The 17,133-nt window shown below is 35.8% G+C and overlaps 1 protein-coding gene across 1 annotated transcript; it reads left to right on the plus strand.

The window, feature by feature from the left end:
* Positions 1-311: 311 nt before the first annotated feature.
* Positions 312-16,921, plus strand: LOC109034483 (glucose dehydrogenase [FAD, quinone]). Its single transcript, XM_019047673.2, has 10 exons — positions 312-849; positions 1,697-1,899; positions 2,495-2,681; positions 3,868-4,118; positions 4,527-4,697; positions 8,002-8,155; positions 9,230-9,393; positions 10,252-10,429; positions 11,372-11,588; positions 12,910-16,921. The coding sequence occupies exons 1-10, from the start codon at positions 699-701 to the stop codon at positions 13,112-13,114; spliced, it is 1,881 nt and encodes a 626-aa protein (XP_018903218.2). The 5' UTR covers positions 312-698; the 3' UTR covers positions 13,115-16,921.
* The last annotated feature ends 212 nt before the right edge of the window (positions 16,922-17,133 follow it).

Below are 17,133 nucleotides of genomic sequence, written 5' to 3' on the forward strand. Positions count from 1 at the left end.
TTTGTATCACCGAAAAACGACAAAATTAGAAATTACTATACTCTCAGGAAAGAAAGATTTCGTCCCCTTTTCTCATGGATTATTTTTTTTCTGAATCCGATTTTTTTATACCTACCTAAATTTAAAAAAATGGTAAAATTTGCCGCCATGGGCCGCGGCCCATGTGGCCACCCCCTTAATCCGGCTCCGATCTTATTATTACTTCATTCCCTTTTCTTCCTCCTCTTTCTCTTGTCCTGCTTTCACGCAATCGACACTAGTGTGCGGCAGTGTGGCATTGAACAACTTCGTGATAACACATCGCATCAAAACATAACCTCTTCATATTCAAATCAAAGCTTCTTATCATTTATCTGCATTTAGCAAAGTACACAAATTCATCCGATTTTTTCCGTAATTTTAATCGTGTAATCCTATTTAATTACTGAAGAGTCACGTGCGATTTCCTCCTGAATCTATTAATACTGTCTGTCGTTTGTGTAAACATGTAAAGTTTTGACCAGTGTTTACTTAATTAAATAAGTGACTATTACTACTTGTTAATCTGATTATGAGGTTGTCTACCTTTGCCACTCATTCATCCCATAGCCAGAATCGTGATTCAGTTTTAATGATTCCTTTTTTAAACTTTTCCAGTTCTGATCCAAACTCTGTAACTAAATTCCTTATCAACAATCACCACTTAAAAGTCAGTGAAGATGATCCAGTTCTACTCAGCCAAGATCCTGTACACACTAATGTCAGTGGCATTTTTCATCATCTTACGACTGAACTTCTGGTTTTCACTATTTCCATCATACTTCATACCACCTGAATATTATGTCAGTTCAGAGTATGATTTTATCATTGGTAATTCCTTTTGTATTTTCATAATCGGCTCAAACACTTCTTCTAAATCGAGGAAGTTCTCTCATTTTAAGTCTTTCAGTCTGCTTCTTTCAGTTTCCATCAAGACCTTACCAATCCTGCTCTCAATCAAACATGACCCACCCACATGATCGAAACGTCTCTGCACTCCTGCGTGTAACAATAATTTCTCTATTCCCATATTTAATGATGTGTGGTAGTTAGTTTTCCATTTCAAAATCAAATTATGCCAAAGTTTGAAATGTGACAGACAGACCCGTTCCCATCAAATTGCTGAATACCTGAGAATAATCAAAAGGAAATGTACTTACCTATTTAAATTTTTAACCATCATAATTTTTTTTAATGTTTCAAGAGCTACAGTTGTTGATTTGATTTCCTCCAACTAAACAATGACTAAGACATGGAGAAACTACACCAGATGAGAAATATTTAGTTATGATGCACTCAATTACATACTTCGATGGTGTAAGTCGGCAATCACATAACTCGGTTTGCGAGGTCGCAGACTTCCCGCCATGCCTTATTTTTCAAACGGAAAACCACTCAACAGCAATTCCTTAAAACTGCCGTGATTTTTCCTCTCTGTGCGAAGAAAATCCTGCAAAAACTTCAAGGAATGATGTCAATTTGTTCTCCTCTAAAAAAATAACCTAGAGGCGAAGATTTTCAGACACCGCAAACGAGTTATGTGAATGCCGACTTACTCTGTCGACTTGCTCCTTAAATCACTTCATTATTTTCAATCACACTATGTTCACATACATCACCTTTGTTTTTTTGTTCATTTCTGTTATTCATTGGCTGAAAATGTTTATCATGTTCTTAGTTGGAGCTGGAACTGCAGGGTCTATTCTGGCTGCTCGACTATCAGAAGTAACTAAGTACAAAATTTTAGTCCTGGAAGCAGGTCCTCGATCTTCATTCATTCACAATATTCCTGTGATCACCCCATTATTGCAGGAATCAGACTGCGCCTGGCAGCACCGGACAACTCCGCAAGAGCATGCATGCAAAAGTCTTACAGACCATGTGGGTGGAAAAGCTTTCTATTTCTTAATTTTTATTTACGTTCTTTTTCGTTTTTAATGATAACTTCTTCACAATTTTGTGTTCAAAGGAAAACCTCATATAAAGCTTTATGCATTCTCAATGCAAGATATATGAGTAATTTTAGTGAAAAGCATCCCTTTTTTTTGCCAAACAAGTATTTACTGTATGTAAATGTCATGTTTGTTCTAACTGGAAGGATCAAGGATTAAAAATATCTTTCATAGAAAAAATTTCATATGGTCTTCCCAAAAATTCTTGTCACTTTCAAGAAATTTCCATACCTTGTGAAGAGGATGCCTTAACACCTTTGCTTAAAATTTTATAAATTTTTTACCTCGCCTTTTTACATTTCTGGAAATGAAGAAAATACTCAACCTGAAAGAAATGGTGCTCATGATTAAAAAGCACCAAATTCAAGCAAAAGATAAGTAAATTCTATAATGAGAAAAAATTTCCACCAGCTTTACCTTTTCAAAAAAATTAAAGGATCAAGGATTTATCTTTGTTTTTTGACTAGGTAGCCCTATCTAGCAGTCAAAAACAAGTTTTTTTTATGCGATCGCATTTTTTACAGGTATGCAAATGGCCATCAGGAAAGGTAATTGGTGGTTCAAGCCGGCTCAATTTTAATGTTTACTTACGGGGACATAGGAAAGACTTTGATTCATGGTCTCCACGGAACAGCTCAGAATGGAGTTACGATGATCTTCTACCTTACTTCAAGAAATCAGAAAATCAGAAAGGTCGATTCAGGAATAGTGGTGCGTATTGTTTTCACTAATTTTGGTCTGCTTATCAGTGTCAGTGAAAATGTTGACCTTTTTCACTGCAGATTATTATACATCCTTGCAAGCGTAATCAGGATATTACTGTAAATATATTTTTGTGTTTTATTTCATCAAGCTTATGACACCCTTCGTCGTCTCTTGCACGGAGGAATGTATCTTGTCTACGCTGTTTCAGTATTTCTATAAACATTTCATTCTCTCATAGGAGAACTGTCACATGAATTGGTCTGAGTTTTTCGGAGTTTTTTCTCTTGAGAATGAAGAAAAATCCCCTGAAATCTCAGGAAACTTCTTGCAATAGTTTTCCCACAAACAAATGAAATGTTGGTAAGGATCACTGAAATAGTGCAGTTGGGATACACTTCCTCGTGCAAGAGACAACGATTTACATATGTATGTTTTAGAAACCAATTTTCTTTGTTTTTCACAGGTTTTTCCAACTGTCATGATAAAAATTTTTCTCATTCTTCTCTAAAAATAGAGGGCTCTGCACGCTCAAAGGCGAATACTGGTATACAATTGAAATGGTAAAATATATCACCTGGAAGAGAGACATCTCGATGATGTAAGTCGGCTATCACATAACTCGTTTGCGGTGTCTGGAAATCTCTGCATCCATGTTACTTTTTTAAAGGAGAACAAATTGACATCATTCCTTGAAGTTTATGCAGAATTTTCTTTGCAAAGAGAAGAAAATTCACGGCAATTTCAAAGAATTGCCGTTGAGTAGTTTTTCCCTTTAAAAAAATAAAGTATGACAGGAAGTCTGCGTTGTCGCAAACTGAGTTATGTGATTGCCGACTCACACCGTCGATCTGCCTCTTTAACACTTCAAGAATCGCCCTAAAGTTTAGCATATTCTGAAGCTTAATGTTCATCTTACTGATCGGAGAGCAGTTCTGGGTCGACTGGGTTGGGATGGTGGTTAAGGAAAGGACATTGCCATTGTCCGTTACCCCAGACCATTTTCATCATTGCCAGAACTCCAAAGCAGAGTTTTTCAAACAGAATTATTGAAATACCACGATCAAAATATGGACATTATTTTCCCATTCTTCTCCGCAATGATGTTTTTATCCGTAAGCGTAGTCTCCTTAATGTTCATGTGCTTTTTTCTATATCAAATAGAAGTTATTGTAATTATGTAATTCATTTTCAGATGCGCATGGGCGAACAGGACCAATAATTGTAGAAGATATACAATATGTAACTGGTTTCTCAAAATCACTTTTGAAAGCAGCGCAACAACTTGGGTATGATGTTGTAGATGTGAATGAGAGAGGCGCTGGCTTTATGGAGACGCAGGTAACGCTGAACAAAGGAGCTCGATGGAGCAGTGAGGAAGCACTAAATGCAAAGTTGAAAGCTTCAGGCAACCTCCGAGTGTTACCAAATGCTGTTGTGGAAAAGGTGTGTGCAAAATACAATATCTAAAAAGAGCTAATGGTTTCAATGAACATAAATTGTATTTAATGAGGCTAATGAAAATGGGAAAACAAGGAGAATTCTAAAAAGAACGCGGTAATAGAATGAAATGAATGAGAATACTTTTCAAGGAGAAAAGTATTCTCATTCATTTCATTTCAACTCTAAGGAGAGTATAGGTAGAAAATCTACAAGATGAAAACTGACAGGAACATTTTTGCACAAAACTTCGGATTTCTTAATTGATTCTTGCACAGGTTTCACAATTTTTTCATGAATGATGATGAACTTTAAGCAAAATCTAATATGTCAGTTCTCGTGTACTTTCCAATCTATCTTCCTACTTTTGCAAACGATTCAAGGTAATAAGTTATTTTTATTTTTGTCTGCTAGATTCTATTTCGAAGTAATTTTGAAGCCTACGGAGTTCTGTTCAAACTAAACGGAGTGTACGTGAAAACTCGTGCCAAAAAGTCCATCATTCTCTCTGCAGGGGCTGTTGGTTCTCCTAAGATCCTGTTACTTTCTGGAATTGGCCCTCGGAATCACCTACAAAATCTTAAGGTTAGTAACTATCAAAATTAATCATTACCATTTAATCCAACTATATCTAAGCACATTTCTCCAAAATACTAATAAAAGCAGGAAAAAAGAGAGAGAAAAAGTTAGAATAGAATAGACTAATATACAGGGTGATCCAAAAGTCCCTTCCACCCCCTCTAACTTTTAACCTAATTGAGGTAAAGATTTGAAACTTGGGGGATATTCCTAGGTCAAAGGGAGCTACTTTTTGGCCCCCCTAAAATTTTCAGGGGGCCCCCTTGGGGGGGCAACGGCCCCCAACTTTTAATTTTCAAATGGGAAGACCCCCTTTGTGATAGCTCGTTCGAAAGAGCATAAAAAAAGAAAACTTTTCGCGCAAACCCGAAGTCAATATCTCAAACCGTTTCAAAATGGCGGCCGGTTAAAGTTCAAAATGGCCGAAAATTCACACCGGTTATTTGTCGATGGGTTTGCGCGAAAATCGGTATGTAGGGGTATTTTGACACGAGAAAAACGAATTTGACGTTAGATTTTCAAAAAAACCGAAATTTCCAAAATGGCCGCCGGTTAAAGTTCAAAATGACAAAAAATTGATTTTTTAGAAATCTAAGTTCAAATTTGTTTATCTTATGCCAAAATACTCTCAAATTCCAAGTTTTAGGCAAATCCATCAGCAAAAAACCGAGGTGACAATTTTCGGCCATTTTAAACTTTAACCGGCGGCCATTTTGGAAATTTCGGTTTTTTTTGAAAATCTAACGTCAAATTCGTTTTTCTCGTGTCAAAATACCCCTACATACCGATTTTCGCGCAATAAATAACCGGTGTGAATTTTCGGCCATTTTGAACTTTAACCGGCCGCCATTTTGAAACGGTTTGAGATATTGACTTCGGGTTTGCGCGAAAAGTTTTCTTTTTTTATGCTCTTTCGAACGAGCTATCACAAAGGGGGTCTTCCCATTTGAAAATTAAAAGTTGGGGGCCGTTGCCCCCCCCCAAGGGGGGCCTAGGGTGCGTCAAAAAAAATGAAAGTCTGAAATGTTCCGCTCCCCAGGCGGCAATCGATGACGTTTGGTAAAAAAACATGTTTGCCAAAATTTGGGCCAATTTCAACCATTTTAAATGGTGCCAAAGGTCAATTTTGTGATGAAATTATGATATTTTGGTTTAGACCTCGATTTCGTACAAAAAACTCGATTTTACGCTGAAATCGTGCGTTTACGAGAAAAATGCCAAAGAACTCGACTTGTAGAGGATGAAATTTTACACTAGGGGGACGTCTTTGTAACCGATAAAAATCAAATTGAACTAGAAAAACTCAACTCGGTATTTATTTTTTTGGTCCTCAGAATTTCCGAGGTCTTACAAATTAGAGGTTTAAAAGACTAATTTTTCACGAAAATTAGTCGAAAGAGGGTATAAATGAACTGTAGGCAAGTGTTGAGGATGCAAATGTCATCAGAACTTCCTCAGTTTCAAAAAAAGTTCCAACAATTTTGCACAATCCTCCAAAAAGTGTACGGCTCGAGAAGCAGGATCGTGCTATAATAGTAAGGGGAAAGTGCGGTTTGACCGGGAAAAATTGCGTAACAAACTTTCCCTATGTAATCGTCATCAGTAGGTCCCCCTGAACAACTTCCCAAAAGTTAAAAATGGCCCGACCCCGGAACACCCCTCAAAAAAGTTAAAATTGAAAATGGCGGCCGTAATAAGAGGGTCCGGGAAATCGGTATTTTAAAATGCTCATTCTGTCTCATCATGTTAGGTATCATTTCCTATGTAATTTTGGTCGTAGATTTCATAAATGAATTCCGCAAGGCCCCTTCTGAGCTTACGTTTCTCTCGGTAGTCGTATGTTTCCTTTAATTTCCTTTATTAAATACGTTTATAACATCAAATTTAAGTTTCTTGGCCATAAATACATGAAAATAATGACACTTCACATTCCTTGTTCCTTCGATGAATATTTAAAAAAATGCAACCTCCTGCCTTTCACATTTGGCCGCCATCTTTGATTTGGAGCGCCTTCTTTGGCCGGAGGACCTTGTGGAATTCATTTATGAAATCTACGACCAAAATTACATAGGAAATGATACCTAACATGATGAGACAGAATGAGCATTTTAAAATACCGATTTCCCGGACCCTCTTATTACGGCCGCCATTTTCAATTTTAACTTTTTTGAGGGGTGTTCCGGGGTCGGGCCATTTTTAACTTTTGGGAAGTTGTTCAGGGGGACCTACTGATGACGATTACATAGGGAAAGTTTGTTACGCAATTTTTCCCGGTCAAACCGCACTTTCCCCTTACTATTATAGCACGATCCTGCTTCTCGAGCCGTACACTTTTTGGAGGATTGTGCAAAATTGTTGGAACTTTTTTTGAAACTGAGGAAGTTCTGATGACATTTGCATCCTCAACACTTGCCTACAGTTCATTTATACCCTCTTTCGACTAATTTTCGTGAAAAATTAGTCTTTTAAACCTCTAATTTGTAAGACCTCGGAAATTCTGAGGACCAAAAAAATAAATACCGAGTTGAGTTTTTCTAGTTCAATTTGATTTTTATCGGTCACAAAGACGTCCCCCTAGTGTAAAATTTCATCCTCTACAAGTCGAGTTCTTTGGCATTTTTCTCGTAAACGCACGATTTCAGCGTAAAATCGAGTTTTTTGTACGAAATCGAGGTCTAAACCAAAATATCATAATTTCATCACAAAATTGACCTTTGGCACCATTTAAAATGGTTGAAATTGGCCCAAATTTTGGCAAACATGTTTTTTTACCAAACGTCATCGATTGCCGCCTGGGGAGCGGAACATTTCAGACTTTCATTTTTTTTGACGCACCCTAGGGGGGCCCCCTGAAAATTTTAGGGGGGCCAAAAAGTAGCTCCCTTTGACCTAGGAATATCCCCCAAGTTTCAAATCTTTACCTCAATTAGGTAAAAAGTTAGAGGAGGTGGAAGGGACTTTTGGATCACCCTGTATTAATACCATCATCAAGCCTTTATTATAAATAAAAAATAAAAATAATGATGGTACATTGAAATGGTTTTTAATTTCTTTAAAAAGCCTTCCTTATTTTTCAGAATACATACAACAATTGAGTAGAATAGCTCAGGTGATCCCGCACCAAAACAAAATAAATGAGTAAAATACTCCAAGTTTTCTGACTCTGTCTCAAAGCCGAATAAATGTAAGTTCTATCAAAATGCTTAGAACCCTAGCCTAGGTTTAGTCGTAGATTTAAGGAATTATCTCTAATCTTTCATTTCTAATGTGGCAGAACTGTGACTTTACACCGCTGTCTTTTGCCCTGTAGATTCCAGTTATTGTTGATTTGCCGGTAGGAAGGAACCTCCAAGACCATGTCACGACAGGATTAGACATGGTTGTATTAGACAAACCGATAGGCATGGATCTGAAGTCCTTCCTGAACCCTCTGAATGTCTTTTACTACTTCTTTCAAGGAAAAGGTAAGAACAAGATGTACCAATTCATTCGTAGGTTTTGTAAAATGGCCATTCATAGTTTTTCAAATTGTTCAGGAGAGGAAAAAAAAACTATTTTTTAAGCAAAAGGTGGGTGGGACTCAAAACTTCTTGTAAGGTATGATAATAACTCAATAAGAGAAACTGGAGCAGAACCAAAATTTTTTTTGACTCCAACAAAGAGAGAAAATCCAGAAGGGGGCCACATTGGCAGTTTCCATAAACCATTACTGCAAAAATTAGTTTTGACCAATTTCTAGATTTTACCGTTGGTTTTATCAATAACTAATTTTAAGTGAAGTGATATTTACTGCATTAATGGAGTAATCATTTTGCAAAGCAAAGCAAGGCTGTTACGGTTGTGTTGTGGCACCGCATGTGGAATTGTTTAAGGACCAGTTTTGACTGGTGGGCTCTAGCATGGATGGATGTTGAGTTTCAACCGTAACATACAAATACTAATATTAGCGGTGAAACTGCCAAACAATGTATCTTGTTTGTGATGTTTGAAAATCTCTGCTCCAAGGCAGTTTTCAAGAATTGCCATTCAGTAATTTTTCATTTAAAAAATGATGTATGATAGGAAGTCTGCAACATTGCAAACCGAGATACATGGTTTGGGGATCTATATGTTCCTATTTCAAATTTCAAATGTTTCAAATATGTTACATTATTATTATTTTAATCCGTGCTGCAGCGTCTGCCACAGTGCGGCAGTCTTGGATAAGACCTACCGTTGGCTATCAGACGAGTGTGGAGCCTTGCGGGAATATAGAGGTTACACTAAGTGTCAATAGCACGAAGTTAAGGAGCACGGTTCAACTTCGGGGTGCACAACGGCAGTTGCCAGTCGCCTTGGTCCCTTGAGGGCGCCTCGCCGGTCAGCCCAGCCTTAATTACTTACTTATTATTATTTTTATTTATTTATTATTTTTTCAAGAATCGAAAAAAATGATAAACATGATGAAAAGTAATCAGGTACCTTCTAGCTTCAATATAGTTCAATTTCCTGTGGCATTCACACATTTGTGATTCCTCACCCACCTGTTTAATTTTCAGGATTATGGAGCGCTCCGGGCTGTGAGACATTGGGTGTACTCTACACAAATGCAGCAAAGGATCCAAATCGGGAGCCTCCCGATTTGCAGTTGATGTCTCTACCAGCCGGAGTTTCAAGTGATGCTGGGGCAGTGGTCCGAAGATTGATGAGCTTTTCTGATCAGGTCAGGAAAAATTAGGTCATGATTTTTTTTTTTTTTTTTTTTTTTTAAAAAAAAATTATAATCGATACAGAAATTCAGTGCAAGAGTAGGTTTTAAAGCAACTTAACGCATTTTTTTCTTGTTAAATGTATGATTTCTTTCAATTTAAAGCTTTTGTTTTTGTTGCACAAAAGAAACAAGGAAGAAAGAAACGCTTGAAAATGATTGGGATCTTACCTTTCAAGAAAAATTTTGCTGGATTGTTTGTTTATTTATTTTGGTTAGATTTTCTTATGTCGCCTTCTGGCCAAACCTGGTTGCCAAGAAAAACTGCCTGCAGATGCAGGAACTTCGAAAAAGTGTGTCACGAACTGTGCACTATTGAGTAGATTTCACTTTTTTTGATGTGCTCATCGTGATTTTTTTGTAATTTTCTGCATTGAAAGTCTTCTCACTTGGCTGTATCTCTTGCTTGCAACAGACCCATTTAAATGACCAAAGTGCGAAACGACGTATCTAAATTGCGGTTTTACAAAATTTTTGCTCCTATTTTATTTCTTTGAAGAGAAACAAGCTAATTCATGGCTTGGAATTTACAAAGAATATTCTGCCAGAAGATACAGGAAATCAAGGTCCTCAAGTAGGTTGACTAGTATTCCAAAGAAAAAATACAGTATGACAACAGTAAGTCTGTGAAGTCCCGAAAGGAAATACTATACGTGGTTTTGCCTTTTGGCTATCGATGTATTTTTATAGTGTTTTTCTTTTCTTTATGTTTCCTACCTCTGCATTCACCTTAATTTGATCATTAGCCCATCAGAGCGCAGCAGTGCAATTTCTTTTCTCCAAAGTTATCACTTCCTTATTGGTTTTTTTCAGTTTTGGGATAGCTATTTGAAGCAGATGTTTCCTCATAACGTTGTTAGCGTTTGTCCTGTCCTTCTCCACCCAAAAAGCCGCGGGTTCATTGAATTGAGAAGCAGGAACCCATCAGATCCACCTGTTATTGATCCTAAATATCTTAGTCATAAGGACGATGTACAAGTATTAGTGGAAGGTAATCATCTTTAGTCTATTTTTTCCGTGTGTGTCACATGGGAACTTATGAAATAAAGAGTTTTAGTAACCATGTTCCTTGTGGCCCTCATGCGCTGGGTCACATATGTATACTGATCTTGCAAGTTAACGCTGCATTATAATGAGAAATGAAAAATAGATTTTTCAGGTGAGAGAGCAATGGGAAATGTTCAAAAGGACTAATACAAATAGAAAATTCAGAGAGAGGGCTCACCCTTTATTCAGAACGTTTTACAGGAAAATAGATCTTATGAGAGGCCGACTTGCAAGGCGCCAAAGAGAAAAGATGGGCAAGGTTAGAGCAATGGTCTTGAAGTCAAGCGCAAAAAGTTTTAATACTGTTTCATTGCTTTTGGTAATCAAGATTAGCTAGGCAGTGCATCAGCCTTTCTCTTAAATATGAGACAGACAAAAGTATAAAAATAGATGATGCCTCCGATCGCAGAATAGTGAAACTTTTTGACACTCAGAAATAACAAAAAGACAGCCGAAATTTCTCAGAGGGAAAGAGATGGACGCAAAACCAGTCTCTACTCAGTAAACTGAAGAAAACCAACACTTGTAGTCTTTACAATTGTACCTCTATACATCTGTTGTTACTCGTAATCTACAACAGTGTGCAATTTTTTAAAAAGGGGAAGTGATTTTTGAGGTGTAGTTCAAGAAAATTTCAGCCAGTTTTACCCACTTGAGCGTCTGTTTATTTCAACTCTGAAAAAATTTACTTACCTCTCTTTCATTATTTTGGAACCGTTTGATTTCTCACTGATCTGTAACCTGATAGAGCATTTCTTGAGGGGAAAAATGTAAATTCGGAACTTTTTTGGTTCTATTACTTAGTCTCATTCAGTAGTTGAGATGAAAAGAATATCTGTTTGTATTTGGATGTAAAATGATCCATGAATTTCTGACCCTACCATAGGTATGAAACTAGTTGAGCAGCTCACAGAAACAGAATCACTTAAAACTGACTTTGGGACAAAACTGAATAGGAACAAAGTACCTGGCTGTGCATCTTTGACGTTCGGTTCTGATGAATATTGGGAGTGCTATGTGCGCCATGTCAGCCTTACAACATATCATCCTGTGGGAACATGCCGAATGGGCTCTCATGATTCAGTTGTGGATCATACTTTAAAGTAAGTCATAAGATTTTTTACCTCTCATCTGACTTTAGTCCAAAATTGTCTGTTTTCCCTCAGTTCGTAATTCTGTTCAATCTGAAGTATCTATAAGTCCGTAAAAATATTCAAATTTTGGTACAATATGTAGGGCTGCCCACCAATAACATTGAGAGGCTCTAGAAAAAAAATTAGATGACCGCTCTCTGGAATGGAATGTAGGTTTAGAGAGAAACATCTTCCAAGTAAAAAAGGTCCAAGTGTCTTTCCTTAGGAATTTTTCAAACTCAATAGACAGAGAGTAATGCCACTGAGAATTGGATAATGTTTGCACCTTTCAAATTAAATCAAGTCGTTCAGGTTTATTCTTTGTACTTGGAGTTGCTTACTTTGACATTTGTGAGCCTGAGGGTAAAAATTGCTGTCTTCCGTTCATTTTTCTGAGCAGTGATAAGAGCAAGTTAAGTACTGTCTCTAACTTAGTCATTTCAAAATATCTCAAAAGTCTTTTGAAAAGCTTTTTTAAAGCTGTCTCTATTTCGTCCATGAGAATTTTCAGGTATAACAGACAGTGGACAATCTGGAACCTCCGCTACTATTCATTGAGGTAGCATCCTAACAGCTTGATCTGCTAGAGAGCGTGCTAGTTTTGTCCTGGGTCTACTGTCTGTGAGCTCTAGAGCAAGGTGAAGAAGATATTCTTGCTCTCATTTGGGGGCTGTTGTTTCTCAATGTCCGCGGACATCGTCGAGCGTCTGTTTACAAGTGAATTTTGGTGTACTCATCCCCAAAATTAGACTTCGCCCATAACAGGAGTGAAATTATACGATTTTGAACGATCGAGGAAAACAGGCGCTTGCTGTCAACAAAATAAAAGATGGCTCGTTTCGAAAAGAAAAGTTATTCACATAAAGTAAATAATCAGCCTATTTCTTAAAAGAAAATTAGAAGAAAACTTATAAATATTGCCAGTGATGCAGAAAAGGTGGAAAAAGTTTTACCTTTATGCCTTCATTTCCTTTTTCCCACCTTTTCTGCATCACTGGCAGTATATAATTTTTCTTCTAATTAGCTAATAAGTGACGTGAAATGCAATCTCTCCATCAACTTAAAAGAAAACTCTAATGACTGAGCAACGGCAATCAAAGAGACCCACAAATATAATCAATCTTCATTGCTTTTGTTTTTTTTTTTAGAAAATTATTTGCTTACATACTTACTTGAACTTCAAGCTATGCATTTCTGTGTCAGTTTTCTTCCATAGATTTTTTACTTACTTTTCAGACTCTGCTTTTTTCAATCAGTTTTCTTTGAAAGATTCTTGGTTTCTCTCTTGCAGAGTGAAAGGTGTGGAATCCCTGTACGTAGTAGATGCCTCTATCATGCCAACCTTACCCAGTGCCAACACAAATGCCGCAACAATGGCCATCGCCGAAAAAGCTGCTGACATCATCAAGTGGTACTGGTATTTGCATTTCCAGCTGTGCAAAACATTAGATATATTTCTACCCCCTGCTAAATTCACAGAGATTGATAAGCTGTGAAATTCAACTCTGTGAGATTATCTAGTCAATGCATTTAAGTCTTTTTTAAGTCTTGCTCTTGAGTCTCTAAATCTGGGAAATTAAATAGAAGAGCAAAATCATGGAGCAAATATTTTTAGGCTCAAAGATTGAGCACTTGGAGGTGGATGAAACTTGTACAATGAAATAGTTTAATTTTTTATGTCTTCTAATTCTAATTCATTCCCAATTTTAAATCGCCAACTCAGGTTCTGAGATGGAATCTAGAATGGCAACTCTTTTTCCTAATTTTTTCAGCAAAGTTCAAGGAGGATTCAAGTTTGGTCACTACATTTCACACCAAATAAATTTACGCACTTTAAGACTGCCATAGAGGACCGTCTGATGACAGTTTAGCATTGAAAATAAATGCAAGAATCAATATAGTGAATCCTCTGTTTGCAGTCTAAAAGTGTGTAAATTTAGGTAGCATTGATTCTAATGAAATGATCTTTGAGATATGGCTTGGCGCGTTCGTAGGAAAAAGCCATGTGAGTGATTGTTTCCATGAGACAAAATGATGTATCTTAGATCATGAACTAATCTAGTCCCTTTCCTAAAGTTGTTTGAAAATTGACCATCTTGGGATTGTAAATTGAACCTTCCAAAACAGGCTGTTATAAGTTATTATTATTTTTATGGGCGGAGTTTTCTATTTTCTTCTCTTTATTTTTTCTTCCGTGAATCATTCTCTTTTAAGTCAGATTTTTCCTTTCTAAAAAATCGCAAACCTGTGATATTTTTTGTTCTTATCATTTTTACAAAATTTTGTTCAAGGTAGCTCTGCAGACTTGAGTTCAGAGTTTTGCCATCCCTTCAATATATTGATTATTTTTGAATTTTAGTGATTTTTTTCTTTTCAGGAAAGAAAACCCTTTAAAAACAAGAAATGCAGTAATGCATCAGGCATTTTCCATGACATTCCATTTTTATCCTGAAATAATTATCGTTGTAAGATTATCATTGTAAGACTATCATCATAATGTATCATTGTTGTATCATTGGATTATTTTTGTCTTTACCTTTTGTTGTAACTTTTGCGCTGCGGTGAGTTTTTCTACAAGGACCACTCCAAAAAATGGACCACTAGACAGAGTAAAAGATTAAGCATTTCAGAACATATTGTATCATTAAAATCTCACGTAGAGCGTGTTCTACATGAATAAACGAATCAAAAAATTTCATATTTAACTTCTAATTGAGAAATACGAAATAATGAAAGCGTGGTTTACATTAAGCGTGCATCGCATTTTTCGTAAAATTGCAATCAGGTGTGTAAAATATATTGTGGTCCCTAATTTTGCACCCTGTCTAGTGGTACATTGTATGAATGTTTTGATAGGGTAATACTTATTCCTTCGGTGCCTGAAAGTTATTACGTTTAGTGACTTGTTGAGACTCAGGGAATCTATGGTCGAAGCAGACAGTAATTTACTTAACATTCTGAAGTTAAGGCTTTGTAGCAAGTAGTTTCTGATGATTTGATTGTACTAACTCATCATTCTCTTTGTATTAAGCATTTTTCAGTAAATAAGATTCTGGGATCTGAAATGAAAAAAATGTGATCAATTGTGTCTAACAAAAGATAGACACCTTGGTACCATGATAATTATTTTTTTACGGTTAGTTTTAATCGATATTCTGAAGGAAACAAAGAGATCTCTCTTTTGTAGGGTCTCAATTGCTGAGAACTTCTTCAAGTTCATTGTTAAAAAAGAATTTATTCTAAAATAAAGTGGGTCAAGGATTGATGCCTCCACTGAATGGAGGTCAAGGAACATTTTTCAATTTCAAGAAAAACTGAAAATGTGCAAATCAATTTTTGTCTGTCGTTTTCTGATCTGAGGAACTTGGTTCCAACCTCTAGTATACTTAATGTTGTAGTATAAGCACATATTGTGATGGAAATGTTTGGAGTACATTTGTACTTTTTAAAATTTTATTCATATTAGGCATGTAAGCCTGCATAGCTTAAAGAGGCAGTTGTGAGGTGAAGCAAAGTAACCGGCTCCATTACTTTTTTGAGGAAGAAAATGAAAGCATGTTACTCATTATGTACAAACAACTTTGGCTATCTGCAAGTTAAAAAAAACCTAAGAGTGAATCAATCCTTCCACATTGGACGGAACAGGTCATTTTATTCCTCCTCTCAACTGCTCATATTTTTAGTGAGGGCTGTAGTTTAATCTTTGAAAATTCATTTTTTTAAGAAGACATTACTGCTTTTAAACTTTCACATTCAATTCTTACGTACTTATTACTCAAGACAATACATTCATTGTAATTATTTTGACCAACAATTCATGGCTCTCCTGACATAAGGAAGTGACTACATATCGAGTGACCCCTGTTGTTCATGTAACTTGATGTCATCTTGAGCTCATCTCTTAGTGTAGTAGGTAGTTACGCTCTTTTATCAGCCAAGCAATGAATTATTTGCTGTCTTTGGTTTAACAATACTTATTTAAATGAGGTATCAAATTTAACCATGAGTATGCTACATAATTGTGCTGTTTTATTCCAATTGCTAAACTTAAAAACCACAAATCTCGGTTGGCATTGTTGCAGACTTCTCAGTGTACTTCATTTTTTTAAATAAAAAATCAAGCAAAACGATTTCTTGAAAATTCCTGTGATTTTTTCTCTGTGCAAATATTCTGTGAAAATCTCAATAAAAGAGGTCTCTTCCTTTTCGGAGGCACTCAAAAAGATTGACAATTTTGAAGTCTTGAGTTTAGCGTTCGATTTGCTCATGATTGACTATGAATACAGCTCTAAGGTGTAAATAAATTAATTTTAGCGAGTGGAGATTTAATCTTGAATGAATTTCCATTTGGTTCTTGAGTCAAACTCATGAAAATAAAACTAAATAAATAAATACCTACACCAAATATTTTGGGAGTTTTAAGTTTTGATTCTTGCATTTGTTACACAGCTATTATTGAGATTTCAGGTGCCGTTATTGATGTCATATTTTTTCAAAGCTGGAGTTCCTATATTTGAGTTTCCTGTCAGAAAATTATGTATCTATATATAGTTGTATATTTTTGACGAAAATTATTATTATTTTATGATATGTTATATTCTATGTTATACCATTAAGAGTTTAAATGTTGTTATTTGTTTTTCCATGAAATGATCTCTGTTTTGGTGTAATTTTATTTATTAGCCACACTTTGGAATATAGTCGTTCATTAAAGAATACCTAAAACTTATCAAAATATTCAATTTATTCTTTTTATTCCAGATGTGAAATTGAATGACATGCCAACATTTCCTTTTGCTAGATTGCGAACTTCCCAAAAGTATTTTTCAATTTTTAATTTGAAGTTCTGCATCAAGTGTCATCTGTTAGATGTCGTTACTTTTTTTACCTTAATAGAAATCCTCCTATAGACATCCAGAATGTAAGAAAATCGATCCTTCTAAAACGCCAAGTAAAATATCTGCGGCTTATAACAATAAGTAAATGTACAATTATTGAGAGTTATTTGCTCAGTAAATTATTTGGTGAGTCTTTCTACATGGGCAGCATGAATTTTGAATGTAATCAGAATTACGATCTTGTTTCCAAGTCCCAGATCTCACTATGGAAGCTTATTCTATCATTCCCTATTCTCTAAGAGATACATGTTGTGATACTGCCTATCTGCGACGATTTTGCAGGATGAAGAAAAAACGAGGCAATTTTTTGTAATTTTTATGTTGGATTTGTAATTTTTTTACACATTACAGCAATAGTAGGGTGCTGCCATGTTGGATTGGAATTAACTAAAAATATCAGCTTGCGGATTTTATACTGTAGAATTTGGCAAAGTCGCTAACTCATTTTTGCCAAAATTAGCGGCTAGGCGGTATTGTTTCTTAGCCTTTGATGTATATTTGATTTAAAGATATAAATCACTCAAAAAATGCAAACAAAAAAAAACAAGTTATTTGACTTATGCGTTTAGAAATCTTATATTTTTATAAAAAGTATAAGTTATAAAACTCAACGCTAT

Source organism: Bemisia tabaci, chromosome 8, assembly GCF_918797505.1.
Source record: "Bemisia tabaci chromosome 8, PGI_BMITA_v3".
NCBI classification, from domain to species: domain Eukaryota; kingdom Metazoa; phylum Arthropoda; class Insecta; order Hemiptera; family Aleyrodidae; genus Bemisia; species Bemisia tabaci.

What these genes read in the sequence shown, in the direction of transcription:
- LOC109034483 (XM_019047673.2), top strand. Translation starts at nt 699, where the DNA reads ATGATCCAGTTCTACTCAGCCAAGATCCTGTACACACTAATGTCAGTG. An exon ending in CAAATGCTGTTGTGGAAAAG is followed by an intron (nt 4,119 to 4,526) that starts GTGTGTGCAAAA and finishes TTTGTCTGCTAG; the next exon opens with ATTCTATTTCGAAGTAATTT. An exon ending in TGTACAAGTATTAGTGGAAG is followed by an intron (nt 10,430 to 11,371) that starts GTAATCATCTTT and finishes ACCCTACCATAG; the next exon opens with GTATGAAACTAGTTGAGCAG.